This window comes from Eutrema salsugineum, unplaced genomic scaffold (genome assembly GCF_000478725.1).
Source record: "Eutrema salsugineum unplaced genomic scaffold, Eutsalg1_0 scaffold_12, whole genome shotgun sequence".
NCBI lineage: Eukaryota > Viridiplantae > Streptophyta > Magnoliopsida > Brassicales > Brassicaceae > Eutrema > Eutrema salsugineum.
Genome location: NW_006256895.1, coordinates 5,487,671 through 5,507,380, shown reverse-complemented (window position 1 = coordinate 5,507,380; position 19,710 = coordinate 5,487,671). Strand labels below are relative to the sequence as shown.

General features: G+C 41.9%; 1 protein-coding gene across 1 annotated transcript; it reads left to right on the top strand.

The window, feature by feature from the left end:
• Positions 1 to 1,855: 1,855 nt before the first annotated feature.
• LOC112089136 lies at positions 1,856 to 2,582 on the top strand. Its single transcript, XM_024160114.1, has 2 exons — positions 1,856 to 2,253; positions 2,306 to 2,582. The coding sequence occupies exons 1-2, from the start codon at positions 1,856 to 1,858 to the stop codon at positions 2,580 to 2,582; spliced, it is 675 nt and encodes a 224-aa protein (XP_024015882.1).
• The last annotated feature ends 17,128 nt before the right edge of the window (positions 2,583 to 19,710 follow it).

Sequence of the window (19,710 nt, the reverse complement as noted above, 5' to 3'; positions counted from 1 at the left end):
GGAATTCTAGGATTTTAACATTGATAATTCTCACAAGGGACGTTGGTTAATTATAATTCTGTGATTCGAGTTCAAGAACCGTGCTCATACCTGAACCCTGACTAATCGATTGATCTGCATTCTTTGATTTCCTGAGAAACGCCCTAAGCCAAATTTCCATTCATCTGATTTTTTTAAACGTTTTCTATTGCTTTGTTATTTTAATTTGCATTATTCTGCTTAACGTAATTCGATTTCAAATAGGTTTATTGAGTGATTTCTTGTCTCTGTGGTTCGACCCCTGCAATACTACAACTGCACATTTGTGCTCTTGCAGAGTAGCTTAGGGATTAAACTTTGAGCATATCAAGTTTTGGCGCCGTTTCCGGGGACTTGATTTTGCCACTAGTGCTGTCGCTCGACACCTTTCGTTTTTATAACCTTATTTACTTATTTCGTTTTCTCTCTTTGTCTTTTGTGCTTCAGGTGTATGCATACTCGCGGAACCAGAAGCAACAAGGACATCCCGCTAGTGAATTTGAGCAACAAGGAGCTAGCAGAGTTAAAGTGAACGAACAGAAAAAGCAAAAAAAAACGGCAGAGATGGAGAACGCAAACGGCCTTGTTCGTGATGATGCTGGAATCTGGAGAGACCAAGAGGGCCACATGTGCAACGAGACAGGCCAAAGACTAGATGGGGATGGTAACATCATTTCACCGGCACCTTTAACTGTGGATGTTGTTAACCCAAATCCACCACCTGCACCATGTGGTAATGCTGTGATCGCTCCAAATCAGAGGAATGTTCCAGAAGACCAGAATGTGAGGGAACCTGCACCTGCAGCTGCTCATGGAAGAACACTTGGAGATTACATCAGGCCTGAACAGTTCTATACAAATCGGTCCGCGATTCGCGCCCCCTCGTTTCAAAGGAACGATTTTGAGCTGAAGCCTGTGTACTACACTGTTGTGGGTCAGCATCCGTTTCATGGTCACTCTCATGAGCAGCCTATGGATCACATTGAGAGGTTTAACGACTTGGTCACCAGCATCAAATACAATGGAGTGTCCAATGAATTCCTCTTCTGTAAGCTGTTTTCTTACTCTCTTGCTGGAGAAGCAGCTAATTGGTTGAAGCAGTTGGAGCCAGGATCACTTACTACCTGGAAAGAGACCAGGAACGCCTTCCTGCATAACTTCTACGATGATACCATATCTGAGGAACTGAGACTTAAAATCTCGACATTCTCTCAAGTATCAACTGAAGCGTTCAAAGCTGCTTGGGTGAGATTCAAATCGTACTAGCGAGATTGCCCCCATCATGATTTCAGCGATGTGCAGCTGCTTGGTATTTTCTTCAAATGTGTTGATTGGAGGTATTAGATGGCTCTTGATGCAGCAAGCAATGGAAACTTCAACACCAGATAACCTGACGAAGCTGTTGTGCTCATCGAAAACTTGGCATCTAGCAATAGTACCAAGAACGCTGATTATGAGCGAAAGAAGCACGCTGGGAACATGGATGGATCGCAGATCGCTGAGGTGAAGGCTAAGCTTAACTCAGTGCGTAGCCTTGGGTAAGAAGTCTGTTCGATTCGCACATGAGGTAGAGAGTTTCGAACTAGAGGATGAAGCTGAGGAGGAAGATGTCAACTTTGTCAACGGATCAGGGTTTCAAGGATCTAGGTTTGGTAATCAGCAAGGTAACAGAAGGTTCAGGGGAAATAATCAGAGGAGCACCTTCACCAGTAATCAGAACTTCTCTGGTTACACGCCTAAGCCTCAATACCAGAAGTCCTATTCCAACAATAGTTTTTCCAGAAACTATGGCACTTCTCCAACTCAAACTTAAACTCTTGACAATGAGGTGAAGTCGATGCTGGAACAGATTCTGGAAGGACAGAAGAAGCTCACCGTGGACTTTAATGGAAAGATCGATGCTCTCTACCTTGATCTGAATGGGAAAATCGAGGCTTTGAACACCCATATCAAGCAGCTCGATACGCAGGTAGCTCAAACTGCAGGTTCTGTTAAAAGGCAAGAAAGTTTTCTATCTGGGAAGACTGATACCAATCCGAGGCACCACTGCAGTGCCATGACGTTGAGGAGTGGTAAAAAGTGGATTTCTCAGTCCAAAAAGACGTTTCCTGCTGCTGAAGTCGTGGATTTAGAAGATCCTGAAGAAGTTCCTGAAGTTGCAGAGTCGGTGACGAGCGACACCACAACTAGTGTCACGCGTCACCAATTGCAGGTCGAAGCTGATATTGCTCCAAAGTGCGAAATCTGCTGAGGAAAAGTTTTACAAACCTAAGGTTCCTTACCCAAGGAGCCCTAAGAAATCCAAGCAGGATCTAGATGATGCAAGGTGCAAGGATTTGATGGAGAAGCTTAAGCTTGTGATTGAGATACCTTTGGTTAATGCTGTGAAAATCACTCCTGTCAACAGACGCTATGTAAAGAGGACGGTGACCAACAATCCCAGCCATGAACAGGGAGTGATGATGATTTCTGAGCAAGTCAGTGCTGTGATTCAGAACAAGATTCCAGAGAAGTTGTCTGATCCAGGAAGTTATGTCTTGGATTGCTCCATATCCACGGAGTGATATGGGTTCAAGTATCAATCTCATGCCGTACTCAGTTGCTGTCAACCTCGGCATGACTGATTTCAAGCCAACGAGGATCTCTCTCATCGTAGCTGATCGATCAACAAGGACATCTTAAGGAGTGCTGGAAGATTTTCTAATCAAGGTTGGAGACTGTGTGATACCAACCGATTTTGTCGTCTTGGAGTATGTAGAGGAACCGAAGGATCCTCTTATCCTTGTTAGACCTTTTCTAGCGACTGCAGGTGCTATCATCGATGTGAGGAAGGGCAGAATTGCTTTGAATGTTGGAGATTTGGTCATGAACTTCGACATGGATAAGCTGATGAAGAAGCCCACCATCGATGGTCAAACCTTCTTCGTCGACACACTCACAGGCTTGGCAGAGGAGATGTTCCTGGAGATGCACCCTGTAGATCCACTGGAGAGACCTCTGATTTTGTCTGCGTCTGAAGCAGAGCACCTGGACGAGATTACAGCATCATATGTCAAGATGTTGGATGCTAGCGAGCAAGTGATGCAGTTGGTGGCTCAAGAGGAACCAATCAACGTTCCTGCAAAAGCCAAAAAGCTCAGCGATTGGAGTGAAGAAAAAGCTTCTAAGCTTGAACTCAAACAGCTTCCTGCAGGGCTAAGGTACGCATTCCTGGAACCTAATTCTACTTATCCTGTAATTGTCAATGCTTCCTTGAACAATGCGGAGCTCACCTTACTTCTAAACAAGCTGCGCAAGTTTCGCAAAGCTTTTGTCTATTCTCTTGATGATATTTAAGGTATCTCTCCGGATATTTGCATGCATCGGATTCACCTGGAAGATGAGACGAAGTCGTCGATTGAGCACCAGAGGAGGCTGAATCTGAATCTGCAGGCGATGGTAAAGAAGGAGATCATGAAGCTGCTGTAAGCTGGGATCATCTATCTGATTTCAGACAGTGCTTGGGTCAGTCCAGTGCACGTGGTTCCAAAGAAAGGAGGTGTCACAGTTGTGAAGAATAAGAGGAATGAGCTGACTCCGACGCGAACAGTGACTGGCCACAGGATGTGTATCGATTGCCAGAAGCTAAACGCAACAACCAGAAAGATCACTTCCTTCTACCTTTCATCGATCAGATGCTGGAGAGATTGGAAAATTGACCATACTCATATTTTGTCATGTTACGGATTGCATTTTTGTCCAAATATTGAGTCTCATGCATACATTTAGCTAGTTTTATTAGAGTTTTATCTTTGGTTCTAGCTTTGTTTAGGAATTGCATTAGATCCTAGAGTGTCCTGCATTTTTGGAGTATTCGGAGGTCATTTGGAGACTTTGGGAGCAACTTGGAGCTGGGATCATGAAGGAACCCTCACCTGTGTAGAGCAACTCGGACTGATGGTTTGGTGCCGACGAGACCCCTACTTTGATTGTCAGAGACGAAGGACTTGCACTGCGATTCAACCTCCAGTGTCTTCATCCAATATCAAGATAATAGAGTCTAGATTTTAGACCATTTGTAATCGACGAATTTGGACCAACGAGCTGAGAGATACGGCCACCTGTAGACAGACCTGTCTCGCATCCATTCCGGAGTAATCCGATACGTCTGAAAGATTACCTGTCCGGGGAGTTTTAGCGACTGATTCAGTTTTCAGGGTCTTTAGCAAAGTTGGCGATGGTCAGGGTCACGAATCCAGAACAGGTAGAATCATTGGGTTTGGAGTCGTGAGCGCATCGTTAAGCTCGCCGGAAGACACACATGTTTCGCTACAGTTTCAAGACCGATGCGATGAGTCACAAAGATTGCGTGGGACGATACCTTTCCATTCTGATTCAGTTTCCGGGTTCTTCATAAACGTTCAAGGTCTCATAGTGATCTTTCCATAACAGCTGAGATCATCCAGTTGGCAGTTAGTTTCTGAAAGATACCACTTCCGGAGTAAACACTGGTCCAAGAGCTTTTCTTTGATCGTTTCAATGCACTGCAGAGTTGAGCTATCCGGGGAACCTTCCACTTCCCAAGCGCTGATGGTTTCTTCACTAAAGTTGGGGCAAAGTGAGTTATCTGTCTACTGAAGCTGGAAAATTTGGATTCTGAACAGTGGTCAGGAAGTTGGGACAGTATATGTATGGTGAGTTCCTTGACACCGGGAAGACTGTGCTCGGTGTTGAAACTTACTTTGAGAGTTCTGAGCTTAAAGATCAACACCGACTCCCACACCGAACTAAGGTACCTTGATGTATTTTCCACTCGTTCAACACTTCAGCATTGCCGGGCATAACATGGAGGAAAAGCTGCGCGGTGCATTTCAACCCGTTCCAGCTAAGACTCCAGCACCGACCACAACATCGGAGAAGAGCACCTCGGTGTAGTTTGATCCGTTTTAACCAGTTCATCCACACCCGCCTCCACACCGGCCCTTTGAACATCGGTGCTTAACCCAGCAAACCAACCTTTTCACAGCCTCGGCTAAGACATCGGCCAGAAGCAAGCCGGTGCCAGCTCCATCGTCGAACCCATACTTTCAACACCGACCATGACATTTACAGGCCCCGGTGCTAGCATCCACGTCCAAGACAGGCTTTACAACGCATCTACATCGAGTACAACATCGGCCAAGTGAACCTCCGTGTAGATGTGTTGGCGTTTTTAAGTGCTTTCTCTCTTGGTCAACACCCGGTTTATCTCGGGGTTACCAGAGACCTAAGGGAGGACTATAAATACTTTTTAAGGTTTTACCCTAAGGACCAAGCTTTATTCCTTTTGTTTATATGCCTCTTTTTTAAAAGACTCCTTTAAGAAGAGAAATATCTCCCTTTTTGAGTTTTAATCAAGAGAGAATCATAGATTTCTGTGTTTAAAGCTGCAAATCCATCATCATCCAATTTTTCCTTCTCCATTTCTCATCATTAATCATGCCAATCTTCTCAACTTGCAAAGGTTTAAGAGAGATTAGTATGATTAGTGAGTAGTTATCTTAATGAGGTTCTAGATGTGTAGGTTAGGGTTCTAAAGTGTTAGATTAAGGATGCTTAGGGGTAGATTTATGATTTCATCTCTCTAAATAGCTGATCTCTAGGCTAGATCCATACACAACATATGTGGTCTAGATCTTAGGCATTTCATGCATCAAAAGTGTTTGATGAAATGCCTAAAAGAGCTATGTTAGAGATCTTTGCATTTAATGCCATGATGATGTTTGTTAATTGCTTAGATGATCTTTTAGAACTGTTTCTTAATGCTCATTGATTCATATTTCACAAATGATGATTTCGTTTGAAAATATATTAGTGTAGAGGTTGATGCCTTCATGAGAGGATTAATCTAGATTAGAGTTCTAAATCATTTGATTCATGTCTCATCATTGTCATTAGCATTTCTAGTTTAGCACCAAGGCATCCTAGTCAACTATTATGTCTACAATCTCATGCTTCCATCATCTCATATTCACATCACTCGTCATTTGCTTAGTTCTTGTTTGATCACATGCTTAGTCACTAATCTTGTTTTAAGTTCTTAGTTGTCATTAGTCAATCAAAACCTCATCTGTTTACTTGAATTGCGAAACTGATCATATAGCTTAGTGTCTATCACCACATTCTTGGATTGACAACCTCTTTTGTGCTGTTTTGACAAGGGAATTGATAGCCCTAAGACCTAAAAAGTCTTGTCTATCAATTGGCGCCGTTGCCAAATTGTGGAGTGTTTAGTATTAGGCTCTCATCTGTTCTTGAGATCAAGTACTTATTTTTTGTTTTTACTGATTACTTTCAAGTTCTGTTTTTGATTTCAGGTGTATGAACACCAGGTCCAGATCAAGAAGGAGAAGGGATAGGCGTGGAAGATAGACTGATCAGGCTGATATGAAAGTTCAAAGACAGCATGTGGTTGACATTGAGCCGCAGGCTCAAGAGGGGCAACAGGCTCAGGTGCAGCAGGGTAATGGAGTTGGTAAGAGTCATCTTTGGTCTTCACTATGTATATATCGACAGGTGCAATGCCATCTCCAATCCTTAGAGGAATGTCTCGGGTTATCCCTCTTGGTGTTTCACTTGAATCATTTGCTAAGCTAATCTTTGTCCTGGTACTTGAAATGTGCTTAATGTCAAGTCTCAAAGCAGTTGCTTTGGACATCATTTTAATGCAAGCTCCAGAATCACAAAGAATATTGAGGAATCTTTCACCCCTAATGTTACAAGAGATAAGAAGTTGACCTTTGTCTTGAACTTTGCGCAGAGTTCGAACTTGTCTACCTTCTTGGGCGTGTGTGAACAAGTCTTTCATCTCTTGGATAGATTCTTTGCTGTTGCAAAAGAAGTGGCCGATCAGGTGGTCTCTACATGCTTTGGCAAACAAAATTCCCTTGGGCAGAGTTTGAACTACTTGATTGAACTCTTCAAGTGCTTCTTTGCTGATCTTGTTTGTGTAGTCACTGGTTTCTTGGGGATCTTTGAGATGGATCCTGTAAACAGCTGCATCAGGTGATGATCTAGGAAAAGATAGATACCTGGGTCTTCTGAAATATGTAGAGATGTTCTCCTTAGTCTCCTTGCTGTATCTGAAGAAAACTTGAAGGCAGCTTTGCTTCCAAATATCATCGAATCCGAGATAGAGAGGAATAGACTACACAAACTTGTTGAATTCGATTAGTCTCTCTCTAGATTTGCTTTTGGTTATTGGTTATGAGTTGTCATCAGATGAATCGTCCCCAGGGTTTGGATCTTTTACAAACAAACCATACTCTTCATTTTCTGAGAATTGCTCTTGAAACTCATTGTCACAAGTGTAAACCATGTTCCAAGATGCATAAGGTTGGATTCCTCCTTTTCCATTGATGCTTGTGCAGTGATTGAGAAGACAGCTTGATCAAACAACCTAGGTCTGGTCATATGAGGTCGGTTTTCAGTTGAACAAGTTTCAGAAAGAGGTTGGAAGTTTTCCCAATCTGAGAAATCATGCTACACTGCGGAGGAGGAGCTTGGAGCCGCGGTGGAAATGGCTCTGGCATGCTCAGAGAGGTCATCAAACCTTTTGTTAAGGCTGATGCTCATTTCATCTATCCTTGTTCGCAGGGCAGCATCAATGAGGGCTTGGGAGGCAAGGAACTGATTCGGCTTGGCTTCCAATCGATTAATCAGGATGTTAAGTCGATTGTTCTCATAGTTCTAGTGAAGAATCTTATGAGGAAGAGGATGAGAAGCTCGACAATTCAGTAGGTGTGGCGAATAGGGCTCATCTCGATGTCGTTGAGGTTGCGAGTCTCCATGGTGGTGGTTCGGATTAGGGTTCCAAAGATGATGATCAAAATCACGCCTGGATGGTGATTCACATGCGCAGGGAACTTCACACAGGTCGCAAGACCTTCGCTCGGGATTAGGGTTTCTTCTTGGATGATCCATGCTTCAAAGGTTTCTGAAAGTAGGGTAAACAAAAGAGAGAATAAGCAGAAAAAGAAAAAGTTAGGGTGTTTATGAATTTGGTTTACTTCCTATGTTGCTTTGGCAGAAACTGTACATATATATAGTCTTCTGAAAATTCAACCTCCCAGGTTTAGACCTCCAGAGACTAAAATCCTCCTCGGCAACGGCGCCAAAAACTTGATGGGCTTGCGAGCCTAGGGTTGTTTTTTAACAAGCCCGTTGGTCCTCCAAAAGTTTTAAATTTATAAAACCCTAGTGTCTGCAAGTTCACAGATGTACGTTGTATGACTTAGGGTGTCATTCCACAGGGACGATGTCTAATCTGCGAGAAACAACAAACTGGGAAGTAAGCAAAGTCCTAAATCAATAAAAGTTTTGGGGTTTTTGGCTAAGATCCTAAAATAAACCTAATCTAATATTCACAAGAAATAAGATGCAATGCAGGATGAATTGTTAAAAGAACATCTAAAGCATATCGACTCAAACTAAACACTCTTAAACTCATAAGTGGCGACTTAGACTTCTCCGGTTTACTCTAATCGATGTATGATGGCATTTCCAATTAGTTTCCGGGCGATTTATCTTCATCTATTTCTGGGAATCTGCATGGAACCAGAATATACATATGTATGATTAACCAACTCTCGTCACCTTAATCAACTAATCTCTTAGATCTAGCAATTAACTATCGCTCTCATGCTAAACTTAAGATCATGCATTAGACATTGAATTCATCTGCTCACATCTTCTCTATAGGTAGTTTTCGACTCCTATAGTGACTATGTTCTTCTGAAGCTAGGTACGGATGATCTGATACAGCACTCTCGTGGCCCCGATCGATCCTAGGATCAGAGAATAGGTCATGAATCTACTCTCATGCTTTATGAACAACTTAAAAGAGATGAGATCCAGAATATGGTCTAGAACAATATAAATCCTAATCAATATATATATATATATATATATATATGTTTGTCGATATCATCAAACAACTTGACTATCTGGGACTAAATTACATGATGCAATGAATGATGAAAGACATAGAAGAATGAAAAAGAATGAAACAGAAAAGTCAATAAGATAAGAAGGAGAAAAAACAATGGATCTCGGGAAGAATCCCTATCTCCATCGCCTAACCCTAGAAAAACAGAGTTTGGTGGCTCAAAATCTCATTACAGGAGCACACACCCGTTTAGGGCTGCTAAACAATGTATTTATAGGTCCTAAGGTCTTCTAGCTCAAACCTCACTCTTTTTCAAAGCTGATTTCAATTCTGCCATAAGTTCTCTCTTTCCAGCAAGATATGAACCTCAAACTCACCATTCTTACTCGATTTTGAACTTAGGGTTTTCTTTAAAAACCCAAAATCTTGGTCTATTGATGGTGGAAATAGCTTAAGAATGATAGATTATCCATTTAGGTTATCTAAAAATCGATTTTAGCACCTAGCTTAAGAGAAATTGAGATTTTTGAAATTTGGATTCTACATGCTTAATAAAAATCGAATTTGGAACAGCAAAATTGATGAATTTGATTTAGTCTTGTGTCTTTAGTGATTAGTATTGGGTAATCTTTAGAATTTACATGGAAATTGCTCATCAAAACCGATTTTTAGAAGATTTCTATGTTAAGAACATCAAAAATCTGAATTTAGTCATGAACTACTTGATTTCTCTAATTCAATATAAATTTTGCTTGCTCATGGTTTTAATTAATCTCTTTGTACTAGTATTAGTATAACAGATCTTAATGTGTTAAAATCAGCATCCATATTCATTCTTTTTCCAAGAATCATTTTATTTTGCAGAATAGACGAAACCAGATCCCGAAGGAGCCGTCGCACTGGTGGCAGTTCCGAGGACATTCCCGATGATGCTACTCTAGGAGAGTACATGCTGAACCAAGCCAGACCAAGAAGAAGAAGCTATGTGATGAGATTGCTCCAGCACTCAAGAGAAACACGAGCAGCTCCCGAGCCACCACAAATTCGATACATTGGGAGGGAGACAAACCCGAGAGTTGACTATGCAAGGCGTTTCAAGAAGCTGAACATCAAACCCACACCTTGCATTGATTATCATACACTCGAGATGCTTGGAATCAGAGAGGATGTGATCTGGTACATCGATGCATTTAAGCTGAGACCCTACATGGAGCTGAACCTTCCGACTTATCCCGAGCTAGTCCGTGACCTTTTAGCGACTATTACACTCCACCACACGAAGAGGAGGAACCCCAGAGCATCAGATGGCATCTTGTCATTCTCTATCCGCGGACAGCCTTATTCTCTCACCATTTCCGAGGTTTGTGAAGCTCTTAAGCTTCCATACACTGATGGCATTTACCTTGAAGATGAACCTGATCTTAACCTGTGGAGAGAGATGGGTCATGGAACCTATGATAGTGGGAGATCGAAGTCAGCCCTTCTTAGCCACCCAGCAGTGAGAGCTGTGCACAAACTCTTAGCACACACGATCTTCTCTAGAGCCAACATGGGAAGTGTTTTGAAGACTGAGCTCATCACACTTCAGATTCCGTTTATGGATGATCCACGACTTTCCTGCTTCGGATGGATCATAGCGCAGAATATGGTAAAGGTGAAGCATGATTTACACGGTTGCGAGGACGCTACTCCAGCTTTCGGGAGTGCTATTACAGCGATACTACAGGCTGTAGGATTCGATTTCTCATCTGATGATCCACTTCCCGATGTCTGGTATGATCTACTTTATCTCTCTCGCGATCACACTAACTCTCGTGCCGCTTTCGATCCAGACAGGTTTGGTTACAAGTATTGCACTGGCACCGAAGAGCACCGAGTCCGCTTACCTTCAGCATCTATCCCGAGATTGAGCAACGGAGGACGCCCTCGATGGACTCCAGAATCTGATTATTTTCTGCCATCTGTACCTCGTCTACCATTCACCATTGGCCAATACATAGTGGCCAAGGCGAAGCATGATGCAGCTGCGGCCCGTGCCCATTTTCAGCCATCTATTTCGACTGGCCACACCTCATCATCTACATCATCACACACTCATTCCGATCCGGAGCGCAGAGTTGAGAGACAGGGACGACACTTTGAGCACGTTGTCAGCTTCTTACAGGAGCAGCACCAGTTCACAGACGACACTTCGGAGGATGAGTGATTGATGAGCACTTCACTACCATCACGGTTCTATCATCATTTTCTTCTCTTTTATCTTATTTTATTTTATTTTGCTTTCATTCACCATCTTCTCACCAACTTTTTCACACTGGGGACAGTGTGATTTAAGTTTGGGGGAGGATGTCTATCCGTACTAATCATTTCCCTGCTTTGCTTTTAAATTTTAAGTACTTTTTAAATTTTAATATATAACCTATTCAACATTAAGTATTTTTAAGGAATGTTTGACGCAAAACTATGATGATTTAGACCTGCACACTTCTACACCAGGCATGATAGCTCATTTGTGGTTAGCACTATACTAGGCGGTAGCTAGAGTACTTGCACTACGAACTCCCACCAGAGGACTTATTTTCATGGAGATTCTTTCTGACAGGATATACTAGCTCATTTTATTTGGACTTAATATTGATATCTAATTTTCTCACCATTGATTTTAGGCAGGCATCGACATACACATCTAGGACGTCTTTTACCATCACTTTTTCCACTATTTGTCGTCCTAGATGACCAGTTTATCTTTATCTTGTACCATACCCTAAACCCAAAACCCTTGTTTTCAATCCTCATGTATTCTCTCTTTCGTTTATATCAGCAGATATGTGCAAAAACGTCGGAGAGAAGAGGAGCGACGCAGTTTTCAGTCACTCACAAAGGAGGCAGAATGGAATTGGGAAGGAAGAGTATCAGAAACATAATAAAACTTTACAAGACAGATATTAACTGGTAAATTCGTGGTCTCTAAGACTCTATATCTAAAGATGTTCCCTTTCTCTAAAATTTTTTTTTAAAAAAAAAAAAAAGAACGTGAAAAGAGAAAGGGAAAGAAAAAGCCTAATGAGTCTTAGATTGTCGAAATTTGTGGAGCAATGAGCAACCACTATTCCTTTAAGGAGCTATTGTTTTGAAAGATTTACAAAAATCTAAGTCTGGGGAGTTTGGAGAGAACCTGAGGAAGAAGACCATGAATCTATGTCAAGAAGAAAGTGACTGAAAACTGTGGATACCAACAGCTTCACTCTCTCTTGCGGTTTTGCATAATATCCTGCATCCTCCAGATCTTCAGGTAACCCTTAAAAAATTTAAGCCCTACCCCCAAAATAATCCTTCTTGACACCTAGCCTAGATTGCGTTGCCTAGATTTTCTTTGATGAGAACCACCGAGATTTTTAATGAATGTTAAGAGCTAGTTGACTGGAAGTTAGATCTCAGTGCATAGATTTCTGCATGACGGATTAACGAACTAGTTATGCCTGTATTGCTAGTGAGAATTTTTTAGGCTATTCCCGATTGATGCATACTGATTGATATTGGTCTAGAAGTTTGGTCTCTGAGATTTTGTTTAGTTCCTGCGTTTTCAAACCTCTCGCCGAGATTTAGCCTTTGTTTTGTTTGAGGACAAACAAAAGACTAAGTCTGGGGGAGTTGATAACACCGGATTTTGACCATTTTTATGGATCATTTTAATATCTTTTACAGGTGTTTTTACTCCATTTTCAAAGGTTTTCAAAGGATTTCTATGTTTCCGGATTTTAAAAGACTTTTCAGGTAATTTGGGATAAAGAGGCACAAAATGGAACAAAAAGACTCTTTTGGATAAATGCAGACCGTCAGAACTCTCATGGAGAGACGAAGACCTTCTCACCTTCTGATCACCCTCAAAATTGGACAACTCATAGAAGAATCAACCAGCTTTCAAATGCACTTGGTTTGGAGACATTCCAACGGTTGGATCTCAAGATATTCCATTAGCTCCGGAGCCACGTGGAGTCGGCCAGCAACTCACGCGACCGCGGCCAACAAGCTATTTGCCGCGGTCAGAAGCTTCCCGACCGCGGCCAACAAGCGAATTTCCGCAGTCACAACACTCCCGACCGAGGCAATCAATCTCCGAGTTAAAGCCCACTTATCTGAAGCCCAAAGTCATTCTCATCCTCAATTCTGGAACCCTAGAGACCATGGAGTATTGGAGACTATAAATACATGTCATTTAGGTCGTTTTTAGACAACAACCCTTCATACTTTACAGAAACCCTTTTCCTTCAGCCGCTTTTATGAGATTTTTGTAGAAGATTGTTCAAGTCCGACTTCTTCAATAGAGAAGCTTTCTTTATCTCTTTTCTTTACTGTTTTTCAATACTTTTATTAAAACCGATGATGATGTCGACCCCAGCCATGTCTGAGTAGATCCCGAGTTGGGCTTAGGGTTCCCGAAAGGGGCTCTCATAATCGATTAAGACATCTAGGTTTATAGATCTGGGATTTCGACCTGTTCTCTGTTTATTCTTGTTCTTATTGCATGTATACTTGATTGATCACCTAGTATCTGATCTTGATAGTTAGTGCTGCGAAAGTTTTCATTAAGTATCAGCCCTAGAATGAAACAGGCGATTTTTCCGTAGGAGTGGAAACCTACCTGCGGCGAGATCGTGAGTATTGACGAGTCTTGTGCAGCTCTTGCGTTCTCTCCCTTCCAGGGCCAGAGTGGAAACCTACTGGTCAGGGTTGAGAGAAACAGTTGGTTATGATCACGACAGTGACGTAGTCATACCGCCGTACTCTAGCTCTAGAACCCATATATCATTATCCGTCAATCCCAATCTATCTACCTTAGTGTTTAAACTGATTATGATCCCTTAGAGTTCCCAAAAGCTCAGCGTTTTTAGCGATAGTTTACAATTCCATCGATTTTTACTTACTTTCTTAGACTTGCATTTCCATTCGCTTAGTTCGATATTTTACTTGCTTTATTTACCTTTCATGCGATATTTTACTTGCCTTAATAGTCTTTCATTCGATATTTTCTTATTCTAATTGCATTTCATTCGATTTTCTTACTTGCTTTTTAGGATAGATTTATTTGCTTTCTTTGTTTTTAGTTTAGTTTGCAAAACAAACAACCAACCTTTAAAACCAATTTAGTCTAGACATAAAGTAAAAAAACCGTAGAAGAATACCAGGTACACAAATCTCTGTGGATTCGATCCCTAAATACTGCAACTGATCAGCTGTGCACTTGCGGCTTTCATTTGTTTTGTTAAGGGTAAAACTTGTTCCCTCACGCAGTTGACACGACCATCACCTACATGCATATGCAATCTAGACTCAATCCTAAAAATGAGAATGCAACTACATGATCATTTTTTTTTGTGAAAATGTTTCAGATTTTTTCATTTTTTGGTTTTTATATGCACTTAGATGAGACTACATGAATATGCAACTAGAATGTGACTCAAGACTCAAAGTGTAAAATAAGAAAAGAGAAAACATGATTAGTAAAGGATGAAACTCCTCCCCCATACTTAAGTAACACAGTCCCTTGTGTTATAAAAGCATGAGAAAGGAGTTAAAAACAAATCAAACAAGTAAAATGCAAAATGGAAAAGAAGAACTACATGCATATATACAGAGTTTTGAGTGTTTACCTCAATCACTGAGGTCTGATCCCAGGTAGTGGGATGGGTTGGAGGTGGAACATGATGGAGTTGAGTATCTAGGTGGGCTGCTCTCAGGTGAGTCTGGTTGGAACGCTGTGGCCGGGTTCACCCAATCTTCTTTTCCTGGTGGTAGCACAAGGTCATGAGCAGCTGAGCTTTCTCCCACATCTTCTCTTGCATCTTGTTTGGGTGAGGTGGCTGGAGCTGTGAGTTTCTTCACCTTCTTCTTTAGCTGCCTAACACAGTCAACTAGCTTGTTGATCGTTTTGTCTTGCCATTTGCACCATTTCTGAAGTGTGTTAACTCTGGAATACAGCTTTCTTGTGTGATAGTCAGGCTCACCCCATAAGTAAGGATCAAAGTGATACCTCCCTGCTCCCATCCTTCTTTCAAAATCTCTTGGCTCCTCATTCTCACAACCAGCGGTCCTAGTTGTGTTCTCCTCTTCAACTGGCTCTTTACCCTTAGAACTAGTGGTTCTCTTGCATTTGGGAATTGGAGGGTGAATGGCTGGGTTGTAGAGCTGATCTTTTAGGACAATAAAGGAAACATTGTGCCTTTCTCTGAGAGTGGTGATGGCTGGGTGTGGCAACAGAACATGAACCTTTTCATTTTGCAAGAGCTTGAAGGTGTACAAGAAGTTTTCACCATTGCTTTCTTTTAAAAACCCAACCTTGGTGAGGGTAGCTTCATCAATCAACTCAGGCCTGACCTCAACATCATCAAAGACAAAACTTCTTGCTTTCAGAATCTTTGTCACTAGCCATCCATTGTGCAACTTAGTGAGCTTCTTTCTTTTACCCTCACTCCAAGCAATGTCCTTGTATATCAGCATTTGGCGTGACAAAAATGCACCACTAGATGGGATGTAATGTGGGAGGTGAAACTCTCTCTTGCTCTTCAAGTGACTGATGAGAGGATGAAGACCCATACCCAGTTGCTCCATGTCAGCTAGATGCACCACTCCATCATTGTGCTTGGTAAAGAACATTTGGCAAAGCACCTTGTGAGCATAGCGGATTGCTGGGTTTCTTATCCATGAACTCTTGCATCATCCTCCCCTGAAGCTCCCAAAAGCAATTGTATCCCACAAGTCAGTAATCATGTGATCAGGGTATGTGAACTTCACTGTCTGTTCTTGTGCAGGTCTTGGAAAAGCAAAGATCTCATCTAGTTCCTTGAAGCTTACATGGTATTGTGTACCATCTATTGTGAACTCTATGTGCCCAAGACCATTTCCCTCATTGAATCTGTCATCTCTTGGGCCATATCCACAAACTTGAAGGGATGCAAGGAACTCCTGTGTAACACCATCATGAGCCACATCTCTCATCTCAAAGAATCCACCAAATCCCATGTTGTTGAAAATGAGCTGAATCTCTTCAAGAATCCCCATCTTTCTCAGCAGCTCCATATCAGGGAACTTGGTTTGCAGCACTTTTACACCCCTGAACATAGCAAAGTAGTCATCAAAAGTTGGTTCTTTATCATCAGAACTTGTCTTTGCTTTCTTAACCCGCTTCAATGCTGTTTCAGGATCACTCTCTGTTTCTTCTTCATCCTCAGCCACAGCCACCTCTTTTCCTGCCCTGTGAACAACCTCAACCAATGCCAGCTCTTTACCAGAAGTCTTTGAAGTAGAGGCATTTGTTTTCTTTGGTGCAGCCACACTTTTTGCTTTCTTTTCAGCTGGATCTTTTGGCTTCCTCTGTTTCTTTTGTTTCTTGAAAACCTTATGCCCAAAATGCATAATCTGATCCTCTGAAGCTCCAGCTTTCTCTTTTTTAGATTTCTCCATGGCTGCTTGTCTTTTTGTTCCTGCCATCCTGCATTTTCTCAAATAGCTGTAAGCACCAAAGCAAGAGAACAACAAAAGTTTTCCAAAATTCACCAAGCTCATGTGTGGTACAAATCGATTTCTCTTGAAAAGAATGTATTTTAAGCTGATTAAAAACTCAGTAAACTAAAAGAAATGGCAAGAAGCAATGCACACAAAGAGTTCAGCTTGAAACACAATTCTAAAAAAAATCGATACACGATGAATTTCAAGAAAAAAATTCTCAAAAATTCCAAGAACAGGTTATTCTCAAGCAAGATCCATGAAATTCCTATCCATTCTACTTGCACAATACTCACAAAATGATTCCAAGGTATCAAGAAGCCCATTAAAATCGATTCCATTTGTTTTTCTGTTCATGAACAGTACACTAAAGCATGGAAAATGTGAGTTTTAACAGACTAAATACCTTGGAATCTTCAAGTTTCGAGTGAAAAACGAATGTGCAGCAAGAAACTAGACAGGATTACGAGTTCAATGCAGTTGGAATTTCTCAATTTGAGGCAGGAACGAGAGAGATATGAAAGTTTAAAGCTCAAGAATGGAGAGAAAGGAGCAAATTCGTGATGAAGAAGAAGGAGAGGTGGGGAACAGCTGTCTTGGCGCGTCCTTTGACCGGTCAACGTCCGTACGGTCAACTTAAATTCAAAATTTGGTCGCGCCTGGTTGACCGTGGCACGTGACCGTGTCAAGAAACGTGTATGCTTCCTCTTTTTTGCCGCGGCCTTGGTGCGTCCGTGTCAACTTGACCGTGGCAAACACCGAATGTTGCCTCCTTCTTCTTTCTCTTGCCACAGTCAAGTATTCTCCCGTGGCAATATCACCGTGGCAGTGTTCAATCCTCGGTCAAACCCTCCTATTCTTTGCCACAGTCAAACCCTTAGCCCGTGTCCTCTAGACCGTGTCATTCCACGAACACCGGCCATCTGTTCTCTCTTTGCCACAGCCTGCCTTCTCACCGTGGCAATCTCCTCGTGTCAAAGTCCGAACATTGGCCAGTTCTTCTTGCTTTGCCAGGGCCTTAGCTTCTTCCCGTGGCAACTAAACCGCGGAAATATCCGAACCACGGCCTTAGCTTCTTACACGATCAGAGAGAGACGTCTATACATGTGTCCATTCCGGAGACTTTATCTTCCTGCTCATAACTCCGATCTGAATGATCTCGGATGTTCTGGAAAGAGGACTCAAATGTCTCTGATTCTCAAGAAGGCCCCGGAAACTGAATCGGCCTGGAAGTGCACCGTTCTTCGCATTCGTCAGAGCTCATCGGCTTGGTCCAAAACAGCAGCGAGACAGAGGTTTCTTCCGACGAGCTTAACTCTCTGCTCACGCGTCCGAATTCCATGATTCTACTTGCTATGGAACCGTGATCCGATCCTCTCCAGATTTCATGAAGCACCCGCCAACTGAATCGGACCGGAATGTTCCCCGGACAGGCGATTTCGGAAACGTGTCTGCACCCGGAGATTTTGGCCGATACAATCCATTCGCGGTACGCGTTTTGGCCGATAAGGTCTACCCGTGGTACATGAAAATGGCCGGTAAAAACTTTCTTGGTATGTGAGAATGGCTGATAACCTCTAAAAACACAAGTTCACCATTTTTCAAGCCTTAATCACCATTCCACCTCCTGGATTCATCTTTTCATCTCCAAATACACCTGATAAACACTCAAAACATGCAAAGACTTATTGGGACCTAATGCATCTCCTAAGTTCTAAAACAAACCCTAAGGACCTAAAATGCATGGAATAAAACATGATTTGGAATGAATTATGCAACCTAAATGATGCAAATTATGAACATATCACTTCACTAGACTTCTCGAGTCGGACTGTACTTAGAATGTGAAAAAGTAGACTTCCTTTTGCAAAAGTAGACTTCATTTTTTAAAAGTAGACGTCTTTTTACAAAGTAGACTTCATTTTGCAAAAGTAGACTTCATTTTGCAAAAAAAATAGACTTCATTTTGCAAAAGTAGACTTCATTTTGCAAAAGTAGACTTCATTTTGCAAGAGTAGACTTCATTCGTGTAGAGTAGACTTCATTCGTGTAGAGTAAACTTCATTCGTGTATATTTTCAAACCGTTAGTTATAACTAGTTTTCTGATTAAAGCTATGTTACCGTTGATGCAGAATACTGTGTTAGATAATGGTGGCCTCTGAATTCCCTAGAAGATTGTACATCAAAGGCAGTGACCCAGCCCCGGATAAAAGCATCAGCTATTATGCTGATGATTATAGGCTGGTACCTGCACTACGGGAAGCTCTACAAGAGGATGAATGGGAAGAGATTTACGAGTCACCGTTGGGTGTCTTCTTAAAGTTCAACGACTTGGATTTTGGTTGGGCTTCTAGGCTGGTGCACCACATGCTGACCTTTCAGATAGTTTGCAAGCAAAGGTACGAGATATGGAGTCTGATTGGTACTACTCCAGTTCGGTTTTCATTGCATGAGTTTAAGGAGATTACAAGACTCAACTGCGGGTGATCTTGGCTCTAGCTGATCTTGAGCTTTCCGATGAAATGCAGGCATTATGGGAGCAAATGGGGGTCGATTTCGAGTTGGGGCCAAGCACACTCGAAATAATTGAAGCATGTTCCAACTGCTCTTCATGGTCTCGGGATGATAGGCTGCGTTTGGGATATCTTGGGATCTATGATGGTTTCATAGTGGTAACGAGACCAGCCTTATCCACAAATGTCAACCATGAGAGACTAGTGTTAGATCTCGAAGGTTTTAAGGAGTTCCCATGGGGAAGAATTGCTTTTCAACATCTGATCTTGTCTGTCAAGGAGAAAGATCTCAACAAAAATATTCATATAGAAGGATTTGTGCGAGCTCTTCAAGTATGGGTATACTATGCTTGTACGGATTTTGCTGCTGAATTTGGTGAACCATTGCCAAATGATCCTACACCTCTTCTGCTGGCTTACAAAGGATCAAGAGGACGAAACAACGTCAAAGCCAAAATGCTAAAACAGGTTTTATTCATTCTCATTTAAAAGTCTTGTTCCATAGTACACTTCTATATAGTAATTCATTTATGAAGTAGACTTCAGTGGTAGACTTCATTTGTAGACTTCTATATAGTAATTCATTTACAAAGTAGACTTCAATATTCGAATTGTGTTTTTCCAGGCTCGCATACAATGCTGCGTGGCTAAGGACTTGGTGGATATGTTTCCAGTTTGGGATGATGAGCAACAGGATCCGTCTATTGTCAGGATTTTCAATACAATCCATGACCCCCAATTCAAGTTCTCAAAAAACCACTGGTCTCAGG

Coding starts and splice junctions, on each gene's coding strand:
- LOC112089136 (XM_024160114.1), top strand. CDS start 1,856: ATGCTGGAACAGATTCTGGAAGGACAGAAGAAGCTCACCGTGGACTTT. Junction 2,254..2,305: donor GAAGCTGATATTGCTCCAAA/GTGCGAAATCTG, acceptor TCCTTACCCAAG/GAGCCCTAAGAAATCCAAGC.